This window comes from Pteropus alecto, unplaced genomic scaffold (genome assembly GCF_000325575.1).
Source record: "Pteropus alecto unplaced genomic scaffold, ASM32557v1 scaffold338, whole genome shotgun sequence".
NCBI lineage: Eukaryota > Metazoa > Chordata > Mammalia > Chiroptera > Pteropodidae > Pteropus > Pteropus alecto.
In genome coordinates, this window is record NW_006441995.1 from 3,346,240 (window position 1) to 3,367,813 (window position 21,574).

The following is a 21,574-nucleotide window of genomic DNA, read 5'->3' on the forward strand; positions in this document are numbered from 1 at the left end:
CTGCTGGCTTTTAGCCCAAAGGAGGCCCAAGCTGGAAGATGTGAGTTAAGGTTAAGTCAACTTTGAGTTTTGACTTATTTCATAGAACCAGACATTTTATTTACTGAAAACTGTTTTTACAAATAATCATGACTGAAGGATATTTTTTATTATCTGTGAGTGATCTAAAAATATATAGGTCAGACCAAGTATTCATTCTGGAGCACTGGAGCATATTCCCACTATATAAAGGACACTATTTTTATGTTTTTATCTCAAGCCACATACCATGCCTGTTCAGCAAACCACTTCCATACATGAGAACCATTTTTTCATTGGAATTTTCCCTAACAAAATATCCCTCTACCTTATGATAAAAGAAAGCTTTTGCTTCAGATTCCATTCTTGGTTCCTGAGCTTATTGATAGTCTCTGTCTTGTGCTTCTCTTAGATTATGATTCAAACTACCTTTTGTTTTTAGAAAAAAAACAAAAAATATAATCCTATGTACTAACATGAAAGAGAAAGCTCTCTGAAACAAGTTCTTAAGAAAAACAAGTCTATAGTGCATTACTTTGCTTTTCATACATGAACATACAGTATTACAAAGTTTCAGCTAATTACAGCCAAGGTTAAATTTTGCAACCAACCCAGAACTCAAAAAAGGCTGAGTACAATCTGCCTAAATGGCTGTTCTCTTTTTGCGGTGGGGGAGAGCAGGGCGCTCCTTATCATTTAGCTTTCTTAACAACTTTCTAAAGAAGTTTCCTCCTCCCTCCCCACCCCATTACATTCATTTTATCTGTCTTTACAGTGGCATTTATTCACTACCTGAAATTGCTTACTTGTCCACTGTCACCCTCCAATACACAGCACATACACATAAGCATATGAACACACAACTGAAGTCTGTCACAGTAGGGTTCTTGTTCGTCTTGTTTCCCACTTACATCTCCTGGACCTAGAACTACTTCTGGCACATCGAACTCACTGAACAGATAGTTGGTCCATGAGGAGGGGCGACAGAAATGAAAGGGAACCACAGGATACCTAGGCAACCTTACCAAAGCCTCTTTGTTCTTTAAACTCTCCATTCCTTATTGCCCCATCTCCCCTGAACCTCTAGCAAGTTGGCTTTATTTATTTATTTATAAACAACAATTATGTCTCACAATTCTGGAAGCTGGAAGTTAGAGATCAGCAAGTCAGCACTGTCAGGTTGTGGTGAGGACCTTCTCTGCAGACTGTCAACTTCTTGCTGTGTCTTCACATGGCAAAAGAGGCTAGAGAGCTCTCTGCGGTCTCTTTCAAAGAGCAGCAAACTGGATTTATTTTTGATATTCTACTGAAATGAAGTTTTTGGGGAAAAACCCACAAATTTTGCCAAATGCATGTCATTTTTTTTGGTCTCCCTTCTCTTTGGCCTTAGCCACATACAACTGAGTGCCCCTCCAAATAACCTTTCTTGGTTTATGCAACTCGACCCTATCCTAGTTCCTGGGCTAATTCTGCAACACTGGAGTTGACTGTCAACTTCAGCCACGTCCGATTTTGCTTCCGCTTTATCTCTAAACTGGCCTGGCACATTATAGGTACATCGTCTTATGTTGAACAGTTGAATGAACCATTCTCTCTCATCTCCTATGGACATCCCCAGATCTTTGAGTCTCTCTTAATCGTCTTCTTTCTGGGGTTTGTATATTTTCAAATAGTTTTCACCCATTACTGACTCAAAGGTGGTTACTGAAGTTCATCAGTCAGGAAACTGAATCATTTTCTCTTACCATCATTTCTATGTCTACCAGATCTCACCATCACCTCATGTCTGTTTAAATTACCTACACCATTCTAGCCCTAAAGTCAACTGCCTTTCATATCTCTCTGTTCATTATTTGCAAATATAGCTCTCCAGCCCAGACTTTCTACTTGAACTGCCCATTAGATTTACTCACTTCTTCCTAGACATGTCCTTCTGGTGTCCCACGGGCATCTATCTCAATGAAACCCAACTTTATAATTCCCTCTGCCCCCACCCTGCCTTTCTCTCAGTGAATTCACCAGCCACCTCCTTGCCCTACTCAGAAACCTGTCATCTAAGATTCCCATCTTCCCGATATTTTTGAGGCCTGCTGCACTAGCCCCAGTGCTGTACTTTTATATATATATATGTGTAATCCTGTAGAATCCTAACACAGCCTGTGATACAGGACAGGGGCCTTGGACACTATTCCCTTTGATTCAGGTTTTAGATGTTCTCAGAATTGCCACCCCTCTCCCCCGCCTCTTACAGCCAGTCCCACTGCCTCTGCCTTAGTCGATGTCCTCATGATTTCCACATGGTATTTAAGAACCTGATGCCTGGTTTTCCAGCTTCAAGACATCACATCCACACCACCTGCCACATTAATTTTGCTCATAACTAATCATTACACCGTGTGCTTGAAATCAATGATTTATCATTGCTTGAGGCTAAAGTCCAAACTCCTTAGCATGGTCCTCAAGACCTTTCATGTTCTGATCATAATTACCCCTTCTAGATTCTCTTGCCCTCCCCGTCTCCTGACAAACCAGTTATCTGTGATTAAAAGTCCAAGTAAACAATATACAAGACATGAAGCACTCAGATGTTCCTGGGTCTCATTTCAGATGTCCATTGATGACACCCATCTGGTCTTGTGTCCTCTGCCCAAGAAACACAACTTCCTTGATACTCAACCCTATCCTAGTTCTGGGCTGTTCAGTGAAATAACCCAGCTACAGGTGTTGGTTAGACATGTCAGTTTCAAAGGAACAAGAATGGTATTGGTCCCAGGCATCTTTTGTCAGATCCTAATCCACTGCCCAAACCAACTTTGACCCTCTGGAAATCATTATGTCAGACAAAACTTTTTACAAAGTAGTATTCAAACTGATTCCACCTGTCTGTGCTTCATTCTGAATGTATTAACCCAGCTCTTTCCCATTGCTTCTCCTTGGGTCTTAAAATCAGTTTAGGCTGTAATCAGTACAGCTTTAATTGGTCTGTGAACTACCTATGATTTCTGTGGATAATTACCAGTGCATTAATTTCCCACTGAAACCTGCTTTGTGCCAAAGGCCATAAGCATAAGCAAATGAGATAAGCTCACCTTATATTCAATACACAGACCTTTCTCAACACATCACTGCCTACCTCTCACCTTATCCCTTTGTGCCAATTGTCTTTTCCTGACCCTGGATTCAGAAATTCCATACGTCTTCAGGTCAGTGCCCACTTGCCTCAAAGCCTAATATTTATTCCATACTGGGTATTACCTATCTTAATAGGCCCTTCCATTACTCAGGAAACCATTAGTAACACCGGCATTTCAGAAAGATCTTAACGAGTCAGATTTCAGTTCAAGCCAGAATATTGTTTTCATACATTGGGAAAAGCTCAATATATATCAGCCTGTACTGCTATGCAACTGAATTTAACAGATCTAAAGGATGAGTTCAGAGCTGAGGAAAATGAGGGCAGGAATTAACTAGTACCGGGAAAGCAAGAGTGCATTAGAGGTAGTTGGTGAGGCAGTGAAGATCATGAAAACCTTTTAAGGTCAGGTTAAGAATGTCATCCTAGATACAGTGAGGTACAAGTTAGACGGCATAGCTTGGCCACTTTACCATTTTATGGTGGCTGTTCAACACTTGTACTGCTTAATGTTCTGTCCTCTCACTCAGTAGTCCAACAAAAATTAACTTTTTTCATTTGAACAAACTCTAGCAATAAACCACCCAAACTGAGGAAGCATGGCACTTTAACTCAGGAAAATTAATGATCACCCAGTTGAGGGTTAAAAAAATTCGACCAGGGACGAATTTATCATTGCCTTCAGTCGGGCTTTACTCCCTACTCAATCCACTGCATCTGCATGTGGCCCTAGACTTTCTTACACATCTAGCAGGTTGCTTTTTTTACTTAACTGGCCATTTAAAACCTCATACAGCCTACATGTTAAGTGCCAAGCAAACGCTTTGGATACTGGGATGATTTAAGTTCACCTTTCCAAAACAGAACTCACTCAACTCCTATCCAAGTTCTCAATGGTACCCCAAGCCCTATGGTATTGTATGGGATTGACAATCATTCCCCAAAGTCATTAGCCTAGAGCAGATGAACGTCACCAAAGGAATTAAGCTATGCTCTTTCATTTACTCTTACCATTTTAACTATCCACATATATACATCACATGAGCTGTGCTACTTTAACTTAGCATATATTTTACATCATCTTTCAGTGTTGTCTGCTTAAAGTAGTCCTGGAAATCTGCTTGTTTCTCATTCTCTTAACCAGTCCCACAACCCAGTCCAAGTCACTTTTCAAGTAAATCACTACAGGCCTATTAAAAATACCTTAGCACACCAGATTCTCTTTTAAAACCAAAATGTTTATTGTGTGACTAATCACTGAAATCCTTAAGATGAACTGGATGCTGCAACAGCTGCCCTCTTGGGTTTAGGTGTTGTTCCTTCACGGAATCCATGCCTGCACCATGTTAAAAACAAGAACCATTACTTCAGCAACATCGTATACGTACTTTAATTTTTACTAAAACAGATTTTAACGAGCTTATCTCAGTTAAATGGCTGAAATCAATATTGAATTCATATGTTCAGACATTTATTTTTACAACATCACTGATAAGCTGCAACATTTTATTTACTTTTCGCTTCAAGATATCCATTAGAGATACAGTTAACTACAATTAAAACAAAACAAAACAAAAAAAAACTCCTCAATTTGTACTGATCACTGGGCTGGTATTTCCCCACTGCAGGTTAAGAGACTTAAAGTTATTTGTGAAAATGGGTTCGAGTCAGATACTCTTACTTTCCTTTAACCAAGGAAAAACAATAAGTATGTTTAATGACAGACATTTTCTAAACCGCTTGACTATGCTTTACATTTCCACTCATTTAATATTCATACCTTCTCAGGAAAGTGTACTGTTATCCCCCTTAAAAAGATTCGTGAATTGAAGCACAAGAAAGTTAATCTCTAGCTTTAGTTTGTGCTCTTACATTATACTAGCAGACCACTCAATACTCATTACTAAGTCTATGCTACCATATAATGGTTCTAAGTGCAAAAGAGAAAGGTCACCTCACTACATGAACACAAATACATCTAGCAGTGTTGTTTACAAAGCCTTTAACTACTTTGTGATCTTTCAAAATTAGAAAATCTTGAATTGAGTGGGTAGAGACCAGGAATTCTGCTAGATATTGCATAAGACAGCCCCCTTCAAGGAATTATCTCAGCTGAGACCTTAGATGGGTTAACCTTTTAAAAGCTAGTGTTCAAATAGTTTATAAGTCTAGGTTGGGGCTGAAATTTCTGCATTCCTAACAAACTCTCAAGCTGGACTTTAAGTAACAAAACCATAATATTTCTTTTTCATATAAACACAACAGCAACTATGACCAAATCTATAGCAGACTTGCCCAAAACCACAACACCGAACGCCTGACTCCAGACATCAGTCTTGACAAATTTTAGTAAGAAAGTAGATATTGCTAATATCACATTTTGAGGGATCTAGCTCAAACTACGCCCTAGACATTTATAACTCATTTTTGTTTGCTGAAAGATTAAGAAAATGTACATTAACAGACCTGAAGGTTATGGTGGCAGAAGAAAATTCCTTCCAACAACTTAGCCCCACTAATCATGATAGTATTATTTCCAATCAGGAAATAAATGACATGAATCTTATCTAAGCTCATAGAACCAATTATAATCAAAAAAACTGTACCTGAATCTGCGGTATACAATTTTTAGGTGTCTCATTCGACCAGTCCCAGTGGTATTTCGTCTTTTAGCCTTGGCACTCCAGTTATCTAAAACAAATAATTCAGGTATGGTTTTAAATGATTTTTCCCAGACACCTTGTAGGAACTGTCAGACAATATAGTTAAGTGCCCTCCTTGTGTTTTAAAGCAGTTTCATTGGCACACAGATGCACAATTCTACCTTAGGTGCCAAAAAATGTCCAAAAGCCATGCCTCACTCAGGTAAAATGCAAACAAGACTACTCTTAACTTCAAGATCCATTCCAATACCTAACAGTCGGCCTGAAAAAACATTCAACTTACACTTTCTCTTCCTCTTGGCGGGGTAGCCACATTTGCCACAGGTAGACTTCTGAAGGTGGTAGGCCTTAGAGCCACAGCGGCGGCATAATGTGTGTGTCTTATTGCGACGCTTTCCGAATGACGACGTTCCCTTCGTCTGTAAATTAAGGGGATAAACAATTCTGAAATCCAACAGTTAATATACATTTCACGTAAAAAAACTACAGAAAAGATTTAAAGCCAGTCATAACGGCTGAAACTGTGGGAGACGTTTCTAACTTTTCTTAAATGTTAACTCAGAAACCACTACCGGCATTTCACATTTATCTAAAGCCTTTCGCAAAAGTTGCTGTTTTTAAATCTGCTACATTAATTTTTAAAAAAGAGGCGTAAAGCCAAAGTCGACATAATGTGGTTTTCCTACCTACCCTTACCCAAAAACCTAAGGATTTCTGCCAGGCACGACCACCACCAAATTCCTTTGCTTACACATTAGCCCAACATTCCCAAACCAAGCTTCATCCAAGGGCAGGGCTGTGTGTACTCCCCCAAGGCCAGATCGAAGCAAGGGACCTAAAGCAGCTCCACTTCCACGACTGCAAGCTCGGCAGTCCTGGCACAGTTAGGGGCCATTCTTCTGGCTCTTGAGGGCCACAGCATGCCCCTTTCCTGCCCACTCGCTCCCCTTATCGAGACCTTGCCGATACCCCCATGAATAGGAAAGAACGCACCGCAGAAAAGGAGGATGGAAGGGGATTGATAGATACGTTGCAAAACACTCACCATCTCGCTTCTGCAGCCGACACCAAAGAGGACGGAAGAGAAAACACTTCCGCTATATCACGCTCAGAAGCTTCCGCCCAGGGAAGTACTTCCGGAGGGGCGCGGTGCTTCGTTCTCAAGAGTCCGCCGCCGCAGTGTGGGTGGAGTAGAGAGGAGGATCCGAGCCAGGCGGGGCCAGTACGGGTTTCCGCTCCCGGCAGGAGGGCGGGACCAGAATTTGCGTCTGAGCTTTGCTGCTGGTACTGATTCTTCTCTTGTACCTACTCCTCCTGATCCTGGCGCTTTGGGCGTTTTCAGTTTGAGTTGTATCCACATTGTAGATTCTGGTCTTCGAGCTGATGGAGAAGTTGCCGCTCCCGGTGGTACCCGTGCCTACTCAGCGCTCCCGGCGTGTGTGTGTTTTTTGCGGGGGAGGGGAGGTCCTGGTGGGATTGGGATCCTGATCCGGGAGAAACCAGTTTCTCCAGGTTCCCCTTCATTCTGGCTGGAAACTTTTTGGCTGAGGCTGATTCTCACTGAGTTTGCTGGGTTTGCCAAGGCACAGACCGGCCTTTGAGGAGGTAGGCTCAGAATCTAAAAGGAAAGGCAAATAATGTTTTCTTTTTCTAACTAGTATTTAAAGGCAGATGTTTTTATTCCAAGTTTCATTGTGCCAAGGACTCACACGTGGAACTTAGTAAATAGTGTCCTGCACTCTGAAGTGAGGAAATCTGATTTAGCAGCTTTAGGTAAGGCATGGAAGTCTGTACTTAAAAAACATTTACAGTTTCAAAATTGGTTCTCAGACCTCCTTGATAAACACTAATCCAGTTGTAATCTCTTAGCCAACAGAAGCCCCGACCCTCGAAAAACGGGAAAATATCTGAGATCATAGGGAAAAATCTCAAACAACCTTAAAATATGCTTTCTAAAACTAAGAATTCCTTACCTGTCATATGTGAAATATCAGCAAAGGTAATTGACTAACCACTAGCAAAACAAGATGAACTCTAAGAATCACTAACCTGTTAATTCTGACAGGTTAACAGTCGATAAGTGCCTAATAAGTACTAGACTCTTTGCTAGGGACTGGGAATAGAAACATTAACAGGAGATAGTTCCTGTCTTCATGGAAGTGGTAGGTGAGGGGTGGCAGCGAGGGTACAAAGAGAAAAACCAACATTTGAGTCCTTGGACCAAACTGCAGTCCAGGGGGATCTTTCTGCATTGGGCACTTGTATCAGTTTCCTGTTGCTATTCCAATAAGTTACCACAAACTTAGTGGCTTTAAACAAATTTAATCAACGAGTATAAAATCTCAGTTACACACAAGGAACGAAGTATAGAGATCTGCTGTACAATACTGTGCCTACAGTTAACAGTTTGGTATCATACTTAAAATCTGTTGAAGAGGCTAGATCTCCTGTCAAGCATTCTTACCACAATTAAAACACATATTATCTTATGGTTCTGGTCAGAAGTTTGAGATGGGTGTCACTGAGCTAAAATCAAAATGCGGACAAGCTTGCGTTCCTTTTATGACTCTATAATGTTTTCTTGCCTTTTTCAGCTTCTAAATGCTGCTGGCATTCCTTGGCTTATTCTCTCCTTCCACCTTCAAAGCCACTAATAATCTTGCTCACATCACATTACTCTTCTGCCTCCTGCTGCTACTTCTAAGACCTTGTTAAATTAAACGAGGAGGCCATTAGACTGAGGTAGCTCTAATGCCATAGCTGCTTACATAAGCAAGCCAAGATCTAAGCCTGTAAATGCCTCAAGGTACATGAAACCAAAATGCTAAGGACAGCCACTCATAGCTACTTAAGCTTTAAGCTTTAGCCAATTAAACAATTTCCTTTCTCAGCTTTTGCACTTTATATGTCTTTTCTTTGGCTCCTGAAGTCTAAGTGTTTTTGGAGAGTGGGGATCCTCTCCCGGCATGTTGTCCAGGTTCTTGATGTCTCGAACAAAGAATTGAGTAAGACACCATAGTACAGTAGAAAAGAAAAGATTTATTAGAAGGGAAAGTACGCTTCCAGACGTGGAAGTGAGCATGAGCAAGAGAAGTGTGGCTCAAAAGGCCTGGTAACAAAGTCTTTGGCGTTTTTATCCCTATTTGCTGTGGGTAGTCACTTTTCTTAGAGGGGTGGGCTTCCTTGATTGACAACTAAGACTGACAGGACTCAGTGCTTCATTTGCTTTCTGCTCATGTTTGTTCCCAGAATTCAGTCTGTTTTAATGATATTAATGAACTTCTGGGCATATGCATCATATTATAATGATAGTATAAGGAGGCTCAGATAGGTCGAAGGTCGTTGGGGTCTTTATTGCGCAGGTGCGAGTGACTGGCTTAAACTGGTACCTAATTCTCTGCTTGTTTCTTTGTGTGAGTTAAAATATGCCTTCTGGCTTGCTTAATTGTGGGCAGATTAGGACAGACCAGTCTGGGATAGGATGACCTCAGTGTCTTTGCAGGCTGACCCGAAACCCACTAACTAACTTTCCAACCTAACTCTTTTCTAAGAGCCATGAACCCCTTTATTAGTATGGATGTTGATAGAAAGAAGGTCTCTTTTTCTGTGACTACTTCATGATGAACAAGGGCCAGTTGTCCCTGCCTACTGGGTGCCTCAGTCAGGGTGGGGTGCCACCTCAGTCCCTAGACAAGGAAAAGAACGTACAAACTTATTATTTAAATCATATGTCTATTAATTTCTATTATTGATTTGCCTATTAAGCAAGTAAAAGGAAACAGGCTTGGTTAATATATTTCTTAAAGAGAAAAAAAAAAAAAGACCTTTGCCTAAAGTCTCCTCCCCTCTCAGACTCTGGGGGTCCTGTCTGGCCTAACACTTTCTGCTAACGATGACCCCTATCAATAGCCAGAGGATCTGAGTCACCAGTTTTGGGGCAATTATTGTGATTTGAGGGAAGAAAAGAAGAAAACTAGGTTTGCTAAAAAGAACTCTGCAAGAGATGTCCTATATCATTTCCTGCTAAAAGAGTAAGAATTTTTACAAGTGATGTACCGTATCATAAGTACCTCTAACCACTTTTGGTTTGGCATGGCCCTATTTGAATCAAATTTTGCTCAAATATGCTTTTAATTTTTAATATGCCTCAGTTTATCTTTTAACAGCCCCATTATGATTGCATTGGGCCCAGTTTCCTCATCCCAAATTCAGCTGTTAGCAACCTTAAATCCATTTGCATCCTTAATTGTCCTTTGCCATGTAACAACATATTCATAGGTTGTAGTGATTAGGACATAGTTATTCTGGGGCAGGGGGGATTTTTTTGGGGGGGGTGGGGAGGGGAGAGGGGTGTGTCTTTATTCTACCCAGTACGGGTGCTGTGGAAATGAAATCAGTGTAGAAGAGGTAGGATAAGTTACAGCCCCCGAGGAGCAAGCACTGTGTAAGAGTACTTTTATCCCAGATACGCCCAGAATTGTAAACATCAGAGGAAGTGAAATATTTTTCCTTCTCTCCCTGATATGAAATGGTTCTTTTCCATGTACTTGGCCCTGGTCAGGTAGGCCCTTGGTTCTACAAAGTCCTAGGAAGCCAGTTTAGAGGTTCTCATCCAAATGCCAGGATTAGGTTGGGAATAGATCGACTTCTGAAACAAAAAATCTGTGCTGTTACCTAGGCATTTCACTCTATGGCATTTTGCCTTTTGGCAGAGAATGATAGATTATAAACCCTGCCTCCGTGGTTCTGGTACAATTCAAGTCTCTTGACAACTAGAACTTGGTGCTAAACCTGCCTTTTCCCCCTACAATAAACGAAACAAAATTACTGCTGACTTTTTCATTTAAAACATCACCTACATTAAATTTTGTAGCTGCAAACAAAATTGTACTGATGTCATTGGATTTGGTTCGAGGGATGTATTTTCAAATCTCCATCTATCTACTGGCCACCCTTCCCTCAGCTCACTTCTATTTGCATTCTGTGCTTATGTATGCAAATTTCCTGTTAACTAAGAAACTGAATTAAACTTTCTTCCCTAAATTTAAATTTTGCTGCCGAATATCTCATTTCAAATAAACACTTTCACAACAGTTTTGAAATCTCTCAGGCAGGGATTGTGGGAGCCGGGGATATTAGAGTAGAGCAGTGGGGGGGTGATGGGATTTGAGAAGCCTGTTACTAGCATGTGTGAGTCATAATCTTTTTACTGGTGGAGGATCTTGCCTCAATGTCGATGGCCCCTAAAATTAATTTTTAGTGTCACATGAGGATTTTCTTTTTTTTTTCAACTTCAGGGTTGAATTAATCATTATTCTTGGTTCTTAATACATCCTTAGCATTGGTCCATGCATGGCCTGCATTTTTTAAAAAACATATTTAAACATCTTTAATAATATAGTAAACACCTACCTATAAACTCATCCTTGAATGATAGCCTTTATCTAACTCCATGATCTCCTTGTCCCCTCACTCCATCCCATCCTAAACCTCCCTCCAACCAAGATAACCATCCTTTTGAATTTCATAGTCCAATTGCAGATAAATAAAATCTACAGGGAGCACTCAGGGCTTAATTCTCCCACGGTTTGTTTGTACTAGCCCTCTCCGACACTGGACGAATTGACATATTTGATCTTTGCCAAATAGAATTACTGTACCTTTTTTTAAAACTTGTTTTTTTTCATAATTGAGATTTTATTGGTTGTTCTGAGGGTAAGTACACAGACATTTCAATTTATATACAATTCTTAATGTACATATCAAAAACCTAAAATATATAGTTGTGAGTCATTTCTAAACAGTCATAAAAGTGACTTTCCAGCTTAAAATTTAGAGGCAAATTTTCCTTAATAGAGTATCAAGTACCAATATCTCCAAATATTAATATGCTGTTACATCAAAGTTCCACTAATTCACAATTTAATATCATGTACATTACATAATCAAAATTTCAATCTTTCTTTAATGCTGTATACTTGAAATCATACAGTTGGTAGTCTTTTCAAATTGGCTTCTTTCATTAGCAGTATCCTTTTAAGTTTTCTCCATGTCTTTTTGTGGCTTGGTAGCTCTTCTCTTTTTATTGCTGAATAATATTCCACTGTGTGGGTTTACTACAGTTTGCTTATCCATTCACTTTTTTTTTTTAGAAAAGGCAAAACTATGTTGACAGTAAAAAAGCCAGTGATTGCCAGAGGTTCAGGGTAGGAGGGGTGGATGAATAGGCGGAGCACGGGATTTTTAAGGCAATGAAACTACTCTGCATGGCACCGTAATGGTGGATATGTGCCATTACAGATTTGTCAAAAATCACAACTGAACCCTAACATAAACAATGGAATATAGTTAATAACAATGCATCAATTTTGGTTCATCGGAGAGACTGGATTAAACGTGGCAAATTGAGAGACGTTCCCAGATTTCTCTCCTTGAAACAACAATAAACGGAACATCTAAAACTCAACAAAAAATATCCAGACTGCACGCCGGCACATCTGAGCGTGGGATCTGCGCATAAGAGCTACCACAGGTCAGAACCCCGGGTGTAGGGTGGTGGACTGGAAGAAACAAAAAAGCTGCCTCTAGCAGCCAGAGATCTCTGTAGGAAGAGGGGGAGGGGAGAAGGAGCAGCGAGTTCCCTGAATAGGCCTGCCTGGGAGTGCTGTGAGCTCCACGTGGGCAACGGCAGTGCCCAGTCATCAGGGCAGAAGGCAGAGTAGTGGGATGGTAGAGAAACAACAGTTGATTTTTACCAGCCATGGTTGCAAAACCGAGGCTGAGCCACAGCCCCCATCCCCCAACCCAGAGGGCCTCTCCCCCATACCCTTCAAGACTGAACGTTGGAGAGCCCCAGAGGAATTTGAGCAAATGCTACCAAAACTGTCCTGAGGAAAAAGAACGAGGGTGGAGGCATCACTCTGCCCGACTTCAAATTATACTACAGAGACAGTAATGCATGGTATTGGCAATGAAACAGACACATGGACCAGTGGAAGAGAATCAAGAGTCCAGAAGTAAACCCATATTTATATGGGCAAATAATTTTTGACAAAAAGGCCAAAAACATACAGTTGAGAAAGGAAAGCCACTTCAATAGATGGTGCTGGGAAAACTGGAAAGCCACCTGCAAAAGAATGAAACTAGACTGTTGTCTATCACCACACACCAAAATTAACTCAAAATGGATTAAAGACCTGAATATAAGACCTGAAACAATAAAATTCACAGAGGAAAACATAGGAACTAAACTCAAGGACATTAGACTTAAAGAGGATTTTATGAATTTGACCTCAAAGGCAAGGGAAGTAAACGCAAAAATAAATGAATGGGACTACAACAAACTAAAAAGCTTCTGCTCAGCAAAAGAAGCTGTCAACAAGGTAAAGAGATAACCATCTCAGTAGGAAAATATATTTGCAAGCAACGCCTCCAATAAGGGCCTAATATCCAAAATATACAAAGAACTCATATGGCTCAATAACAACAACAAAAAAGAAATGATCCAATCAAGAAATGGGTGGAGGACCTGAACAGACACTTCTCCCTAGAGGACATATAAATGGCCAACAAATACTTGAAAAGATGCTCAACATCACTAGCTATTAGGGAAACGCAAATCAAAATCACCATGAGATACCATCTCACATCTGTTAGAATAGCTATAATCAACAGGACAAGTAATAACAAATGTTGGAGAGCATGCGGAGTAAAAGGAATCCTCATACACTGCTGGTGGGACTGAAAATTGGTACAGACACTATGGAAAACAGTTCCTCAAAAAACTAAGAATTGATCTACCATATGATCTAGCAATCCCTCTACTGGGTATTTACTCATATTCGAAAAGATTTTTGCACACCGATGTTCATAGCATCATTATTCACAGTGGCCAGGACGTGGAAGCAACTGAAGTGTCTTACAATAGATGATTGGCTAAAGAAGCTGTGGTACAAATATATAAGGGAATATTACTCAGCCATAAGAAGAGATGAAATACTGCCATTTGCAACAACATGGATGGACCTTGAAATAATCATACTAAGCGAAATAAACCAGACAGAAAAGGTTGAAAATCACATGATTTTACTTATATGTGGGCTATAAACCTAAAAGCGACAAATGAACAGGACAAACAAACAAACTCATGGACATGGACTATAGACCAGAGGGTAGGGATTGGGGGAATTGGGGGAGGAGGGGGAGGTAGATAGGGTAAAGGAGGCCAAATATAGGAGGGGGAAGATGAAGTGGGTAAAGGGGATCAAATATATGGTAACTGAAGGAAACTGGACTTTGGGTGGTAAACATACAATAGAATATACAGATGTCAAATACTAATGTACACCTGAAATTATATAATTGTATTAACCAATGTTACCCCAATAAACTTAATTTAAAAAAATAAAAACAAAAACATTTTTAAAAATATTGGTTCATCGGTCATAACAGATGTACCACACTAACCAAGATGTTAATAAATAGGGGGCTCTTGTGGGGAGAGGGGTTTGTAGGAAAGAAACTCTCTGTACTTAACTTTCTGTAAACCTAAAACTTCTAAAATTAAAAAAGAAATTTCAGTCTTTCACAGCACATTAACAAAGTTACAAGGAAAACTGAGCTCCTGCACGGAAGATGTTACGGAGTGCATAAAATTCTGACAGGGACAGCCAAGATCAAGGAGTGGTTTCTTTAGGAAACAATTCTACGGAAAACATGGGAGTAGAAGTAATCTAAAATGTTCAAGACATGTTAAATGCACAACTGACTCCAAATTGCCATTTAGTATACTTTGTACGATAGGCTATAGAAAGTACCCTCATCAATGGAATGTTAAGCTGACACCCAATGCAATAAAAGCATCCAATATTCAATATCCCACTATTTTCTGGTTGTATCAAAAAATAAATAAAATAAAAAACAACCAGCAAATGATTTCACCTCTTAAAAAAAAAGCATTTACACTTATAAAATGAGGTGGAATTCCCTCCTTCAAAATGTTTCTAGAGCTACTAAAAAACTTGCATTTACAAAAGTTGATAAAAAATATTCTGGATTTTACAAGAAAGGAGACAAGGACCACTTATAGACATGGTATATGGTGTGAATCAGACTTGGCTTCTTTCTCTCGTGCTTCATCAGAGGCTGAAATCTCCGCATTTTTAGTTTCTCCGTTTTCTGCAGGCAATCTTTAATTTCTTGGTTAGCCACTTCGGCCTGTTTTCCCTTTGCTCTCCTTTTCCCTTTTGTTTACACTTCTTTTTCTCTGCAGATTTATTCTTTCCTGCCGCCCTTTTGGCTTCGTTTCTACTTTTGCAGGAGCAGGTTTAGCGACAACCTCACCGACCTCGTGGGCTCCTCCTTCGCCACCCGCGTCGGGGTAGCTGACTCCCTCCTGGGCCTCGGGGGCCGCCCGGGAGAGCCTTGGCGAAGCCGGGCTGCGGGGCCGCTGCTCACGCTGCCGGAGCTGCTTGGCCCAGCCCAAACTTGTTTTGATACCTTAGAAGGATTTTGTAATCTACTTCCTGGTCTAGAGAAAACCAGAACAATGGCTACCAGGAGCGTTGCCTCGGAGATCATAGAAAGAGAACGAAAAAAGTTACTTGAAATCCTGCAACAGGATCCTGATTCTGTCTTAGATACATTAACCTCTCGGAGGCTGATTTCTGAAGAAGAGTATGAGACCCTGGAGAATATCACAGATCCCTTGAAGAAAATTCGAAAGCTGTTAATTTTGGTACAGAAAAAGGGAGAGGTGAGCTGTCAGCATTTTCTCAAGTGCTTATGTAGTACTTTTCCAGAGTCACCTACGATTTGGGACTTAGGGCACGGTAAGTTGAATTTCAGCACTTTTTGGGGGATGGAAGGGACGAGGCAGATTTCCTGAAAAAAAGAAAGAAAGAAAAGAAAACCGCCACCTTTTATTTTCATTTGTCTTTCTCCCAGAGATAATTTTCACTGAAATATGATACAGGGGAAGTGGCCAGGATTTAAAAAGCAGAAAACAATGTATCTTATTGGTTTAGGAGATTGATAATTTTTTGTTTAAACTATATCCAAAACTTGCGGTTTTTTAGTGCTAGTGTAAACTGCTCATTTTTTTTTTATGACAGCGACATCCTGAAATACTCATAGCTGGAAAGAGACTAATACTGTTAATGATGACACATGAGGGATTTCTTTATCAAGTAAGTGAATTCACAGATATTAACAATCCAAAAACCACAAGCTGCATCTTTCATTTAGTATAGCCATTTTGAAAATACAGGAGAATACAGGGAAAATTGCTGAATACAGGGAAGTTACTGACTCATATATGGTGAGTCAGTAACTTCATTTTTTTTTTTTTCTGTGATGAGAATGCCCACAGAACCCTAGTTTTCTGAATCAAGTCAAACGCTAAATCTTCAGTGTTCAAAAATAATTAGTAGCTGATGAGGGAGCAAATTCCAGAATGGATTGTTTGGCAATTCTGTGGATTACCACCAGAGGCAAGTGTGGCTCCCTTTTTAGAATCTAAAAAATATCGAAGATTATTTTAAGAGATGTTAAAGAGGTAAAAACTCAGATAAAAAGGTTAATGTTAATGGTTCCTAAAGTAAGACAAGAACCGTAAGCTTAGAGAAATAGGTTTTATTATTTCTAGGATTTACTGTTCCAAATCAGAGCTGTTTGCCTCCTGATTAAAAATTATTAGGATCTGGTTTCATTAGCAACGGCCCTAGGAATTTTGAGCTGGCTTCAGGTCACAGTAAATCCAGTAAGTAAATACTGTTCATAAGATTCAAATTTTGTTTTACTCATTTAACATTTGAGGTTGCTATGAAAGACTCTAAATTTTGAGCAAGGTGGGAGTGTGGTCTGATTTTTTTCCAGTGAGACAATAAAATTCTAACAGTTGATTAATGGCCATTTATGTTGGAGGCAGTAGATATTGCTCTTCTCCAGTGAAATAAAAAAGAGAGATAATGCTTTGAGGTCTCGGAAACTCAAGTTATTATAATTTTTTTTTGTTTGTTAATTTGGAAAACAAAACAAAAGCCCCCACAACTTTCTTGTTCTTTTCAGAATTTTTGAAGCATGAGAATATAGAACCTCCTCAATGTATAGAGGTCAGAGAGAATTCTCAAGATACGTTTTTCCCTGAAGAGAAACAGCCTGAAAATTGTGAGATCACGGAGTCCTTCAAAGAGAAAGAACACTTGGATTTGGGAACCTTTGAGACATTCGTGGACAAGAAAACTAGTTATAGGGAAACGGCTTGGTCCCCAAGGAAAAATGAGAAGGAATGCAACACACCGGAAGTCACATTGCCTCATTTGGTTGAGAATGTTGAATATGAAATTCCAGCAACTATCGATTATTTACAGGATGAACAGAGATATGAGGAGCTAGATGATTCTTTATACTTAGGAGAAGAGGAATATTTAGAATCGGTTGTATACTCCAAAGATGCAGAAACCACTGAGGAAGAAGAGGATTATTATGACCCAGAGCACCATGTCTATTATGGAGAAGAGGACTCTGAATATTCAGAAACCACAGAGTTCTCTGATGAAGAACAGAATTATGGGGATTCAGAACCTGGCATGTCATTGGAAGAGGAGGAGGAAGAGAAGAGTATGGAAGGTATGGGAATGATAGGTGATCATTAGTTAGGCAACAACCTATTTTTAGTTTGCCATGACATAATAGAGAAGGTGAGGAAGGGCACCAGATGTCACAGAAAAGCAGCTTCTCAGAAATTCCTTGTACCTTTCTAATGTGGAGTTTCCTCAGGAGTGGGTAGGTGTTTGTTGACGGAGGAAGACCCAGAACGTAGGAAACGCTGGACAGTATAAGCAAAAGTAAATACTGACAGTCAGCTTCAAAATATGAGAAATGCTTTATTTGGAAAGATATTGTTTAGAGAAATAAAACATCATCAAATTTTGAATAGAGAAGGGAAAGATAACTACCATCTCATATTCAGTCCAAATCCTGGGGATTCATAATCTAGTTCTGGGTAGAGAAAGAGTAATTTCCTTGTCATTACACCTTGTATTATTAGTTTGCTAGGGTTGCCCTAACAAAGTGCTACAAACTGAGTGGCTTAAACAATAACAGAAATGTATTATCTCATAGTTTAGGGGCTAGAGGTCTGAAAACAAGGCATCTATAGGCTTGGTTCCTTCTAAAGGCTGTAATAAAGAACCTGTTTGTTGATTTGCTGGAAATTTTTGGCATTCTTTGGCTTATAGAAGCATCATCTCCATCTGCCTTCATCTTCACATGGTTGTCTCCCTGGGTGCACGTCTTTATGTCCAGATAGTCCCTTTCTATAAGGATACTAGTCATATGACCTCATCTAATGACCTCATCTTAACTAATTACATCTGCAAATGACCCTATTTCCAAATAATATCACATTCTAAGGTACTGAAGATTAAGATTCCAACATAAGAATTTGAGAGTGTACATGATTCAAACCTTAACACAATTCTTGCCCCAACTCTACTCCTTCCCTTCCCAATGTCTAGTTTCTTTTAGGCATCATTCTTAATTTTATTTATTTATATATTTTATTTGTTGCATAGGGTTGAATTAATTTTTCATTGCATACTACCATCATTATTCTGCAAAAAGCTCTTTTTGTTAGTTTATCTTTTCCATTTTTTCTTCATTCTCCATTCCTATTCACTATCCTCCATAAGTAACATTCTAAAATTATAATGTGTTTCTTTTTCTTTTTAATTACCACATTTTTTTTGTTAAGAGTGTTATCTAATTATTGTCTATTATATCCAATTACTATATCTACATTATCTATATCATAATGTTATATGTAATTATTATACCTAATATAATTATTATCTATTAATTACTATCAAAGACATAGTATTTCAGACAATCTGTTTTGCCAACAGTACTGGAATCTTGGTTCTGCAGCTTCCTAAATGTGAACATTGACTGGAAACTTAACATCTCTGAGCCAAAAATTTTTTTTCCAGAAAGAAAAAGGCCAATTTATTTTTTAAAAATTGTTTTAAAAAGTGACAGCAAGAAAAGGAAGAGAAAGCACTCTCAGTTAATACCATATAGCCTCATATTAATGAGCAAATTGAGACCGGCTGTTAAGCTTGTTTTATTAGCAGTTAACGTTTTAAAATTTTTTTCTTTGATTTTTCAATTACACTTGACATTTAATACTTACTCGTTTCAGGTGTACAGCATAGTAGTTAGACATTTATATAATTTAGGAAGTGATCTCTTGATAAGTCTAATACCAACCTGACACCATACATAGTTATTACAATATATTTGCTACATTCCCTATGCTGTTCTGTACACCTCTGTGACTATTTTATAACTGCCGATTTGTACTTCTTAATTCCTTCTTTTTTTTCACCCAGTCTCCAACCCCCCACCATCTGACAACTATCAGTTTCTCTGTATCTGTGAGTTTGTTTCTGTTCTGTTCTGTTCATTTTGTTTTTTAGATTCCACATATAAGTGAAATCATATGGTATTTGTCTTTCTCTGTTTTATTTCACTCAGCATAATTCCCTCTAGGGCCATCCATGTTGTCACAGATGGTAAGATTTTATTCTTTTTTATGGCCGAGTAATACTCCATTGTATGTATGCACCACATCTTCTTTATCCAATCATCTATTGATGGACACTTAGTTTGCTTCCAAATTGATTATAAAAATTGTCCCATTTAATGACTTTCTGGTATCCATACCTTTTGCCATATCACTTTGAAAGAGGTAGAGTCTATTTTTTCCCAGCCCTTGAATCTACCATTGCCTTGTAATTTGCTTTGGCCAACAGAATGTGGCAGAAGTGATAGTGTTATGGGTTGAATTATGTCCGCCTAAAAAGATATGTTGAAGTGCCCAGTATTTCAGAATGTGACCTTATTTGTAAATTTATTTATAATTGGCTATTGTAAATAATGCTGCAATGACCAGAGGGATGCATATATCTTTTTGGATTAGTGTTTTGGATTTCTTTGGATAAATGCCCAGAAGTAAGATTGCTGGGTCAAATGGTAGTTCTATTTTTAACTTTTTGAGGAGCCTCCATACTGTTTTCCATAGTGGCTGCACCAATTTGCAATCCCACCAACAGTACACAAGGATTCCCTTACTCTGCATCCTTGCCAACACTTGTTCGTTCATTTTTGATGATAGCCATTCTGACGGGTGTGAGGTAATATCTCAATTGGTTTCTCTGATGATTAGTAATGTTGAGCATCTTTGCATATGTTGTTGGCATCTGTATGTCCTCTTTGGAGAAATGTCTATTCAGGTCCTTGGCCCATTAAAAAAAAAAAAATTTTAATTGGATTGTTTGCCTTTTTGTTGTAACTTCTATGAGTTCCTTATCTATTTTGGATGTTAATTCCTTAATATGTTTCTTGCATGTTATTGTTTTGTTTTTTCCATGATTTTTTTTGTATCATTTATTTATTATAACAATAATGCTGCATAGCAAAGCATCTCAAAATTCAGTCACTTAAAACAATAAGTATGTATTGTTGTTCATGTCCGTAGTTGGCTGGGCAGTTCTTCTGGCCTTCCCTGAGTTTACTCATGTATCTGTGGTCAGCTGGCTATGGCTCATCTCTCATCTTCCAGCAGGGTAGTATGGGCTTGTTCTAAGACTAGATGGGTCATATTCTTCTAGTGAAGGCAAAGGAGTAAACGAGAGAGAAAGGGAGATAGAGATAGAGATAGAGATAGAGCTAGAGCTAGAGATAGATAGAGATTATCATCTGTATTAGTGAGAGAGAGAGAACAAGAGACAGAGAAGTGAGGGCCTTTTGAGGCTTAGGCTCAGAATATCTTATCATCTGTATTAGTTTCCTAGGACGCCACAATACAGTGCTACAAAAAGGTGGCTTAAAACAATGGGTAATCTATGTAATCTCACAGTTATAATAGAGGACAGAGATCTGAAAACAAGGTGTTAACAGGGGCCTGCTCTCTCTTAAGTCCTCAGGGAAGGATCCGTTCCAGTCCTCTCTCCTAGCTTCTGGTAGCCTTTGGTGTTCCTTGGCTTCTAGATGTCTGTCTTCTCTCTTTATATCTTCAAATCATTTTCCCTCTGTGGGTGTCTCTGCTTGCAGATGTTCTCTTTTTGTAAGAACACTAGTCATATTGGAATAAGGCCCACCCTAATGACTGCTTTTAAACTTGACCTCTGTAAAGACCTTATTTATAAATAAAGTCACTTTCTGAGGTACTGGGGACTTCAACGTATCTTTGCTGGGGGGCACAATTTAACCCATAACACTATCACTTCTGCCATATTCTCATGGCCAAAGCAAGTCACAAACCCAGCACAGATTCAAGGTTTGGGAGAAAATAGACTCTACGTCTTGCAGAGTTTTATTGCAAAAGATATGGATACTAGAAAGCTATTAATTGGGGCAATTTTTATAATCAACTTAACACCTTTAGCAAACACAGGTCAAGAAAAGTCTCAATAAAAATGTAGTTATGACCTGCAGTGTAATTCTAATGGCTATCAATCCACTCTAGTTAACTGGAGGCATATGGTTGTCTTCTATCTCTTTCTTCTGTAGTATTTGTCTATGCAGCTGGGAACTGGAAAAAAAAAAAAATCCAAATGCATCTGACTCAAAGGAGAATTGTCTTCATGCTTTTTGTTATGTTAAATTTAATGACAAAAAAAATCACAATGTCAAATCAAAGTTTCTGGAAGGCTTAAGGCATTGCTTTGTGTGCTCTGCACTGTATAAGGTCAACTTA

General features: G+C 39.1%; 2 protein-coding genes and 1 non-coding gene across 3 annotated transcripts in view; 1 reads left to right on the forward strand and 2 right to left on the reverse strand.

The window, feature by feature from the left end:
- Positions 1-4,368: 4,368 nt before the first annotated feature.
- On the reverse strand, positions 4,369-7,016 carry RPL37 (ribosomal protein L37). Its single transcript, XM_006919509.3, has 4 exons — positions 6,860-7,016; positions 6,098-6,233; positions 5,758-5,842; positions 4,369-4,487 (listed from the first exon to the last, which is right to left on the reverse strand). The coding sequence occupies exons 1-4, from the start codon at positions 6,860-6,862 to the stop codon at positions 4,418-4,420; spliced, it is 294 nt and encodes a 97-aa protein (XP_006919571.1). The 5' UTR covers positions 6,863-7,016; the 3' UTR covers positions 4,369-4,417.
- Positions 4,569-4,649, reverse strand: LOC112486103. Its single transcript, XR_003048633.1, has one exon. It is a non-coding gene; the product is annotated as a small nucleolar RNA SNORD72 (small nucleolar RNA).
- A 7,944-nt stretch (positions 7,017-14,960) lies between the features above and the next one.
- The window catches only part of CARD6 (caspase recruitment domain family member 6), a 14,530-nt gene continuing 7,916 nt past the window's right edge, over positions 14,961-21,574 (forward strand). The window contains exons 1-2 of the mRNA XM_006919510.3: positions 14,961-15,644; positions 16,882-17,442. Of these exons, the coding sequence (XP_006919572.1) occupies positions 15,362-15,644; positions 16,882-17,442 (844 nt within the window). The 5' untranslated portion in view covers positions 14,961-15,361. The remainder of the gene's footprint in view (positions 15,645-16,881; positions 17,443-21,574) is intronic.

Coding starts and splice junctions, on each gene's coding strand:
- RPL37 (XM_006919509.3), bottom strand. Junction 5,843..6,097: donor CGCCAAGAGGAAGAGAAAGT/GTAAGTTGAATG, acceptor TATTTGTTTTAG/ATAACTGGAGTGCCAAGGCT. Junction 4,488..5,757: donor ATTGTATACCGCAGATTCAG/GTACAGTTTTTT, acceptor AACATGGTGCAG/GCATGGATTCCGTGAAGGAA.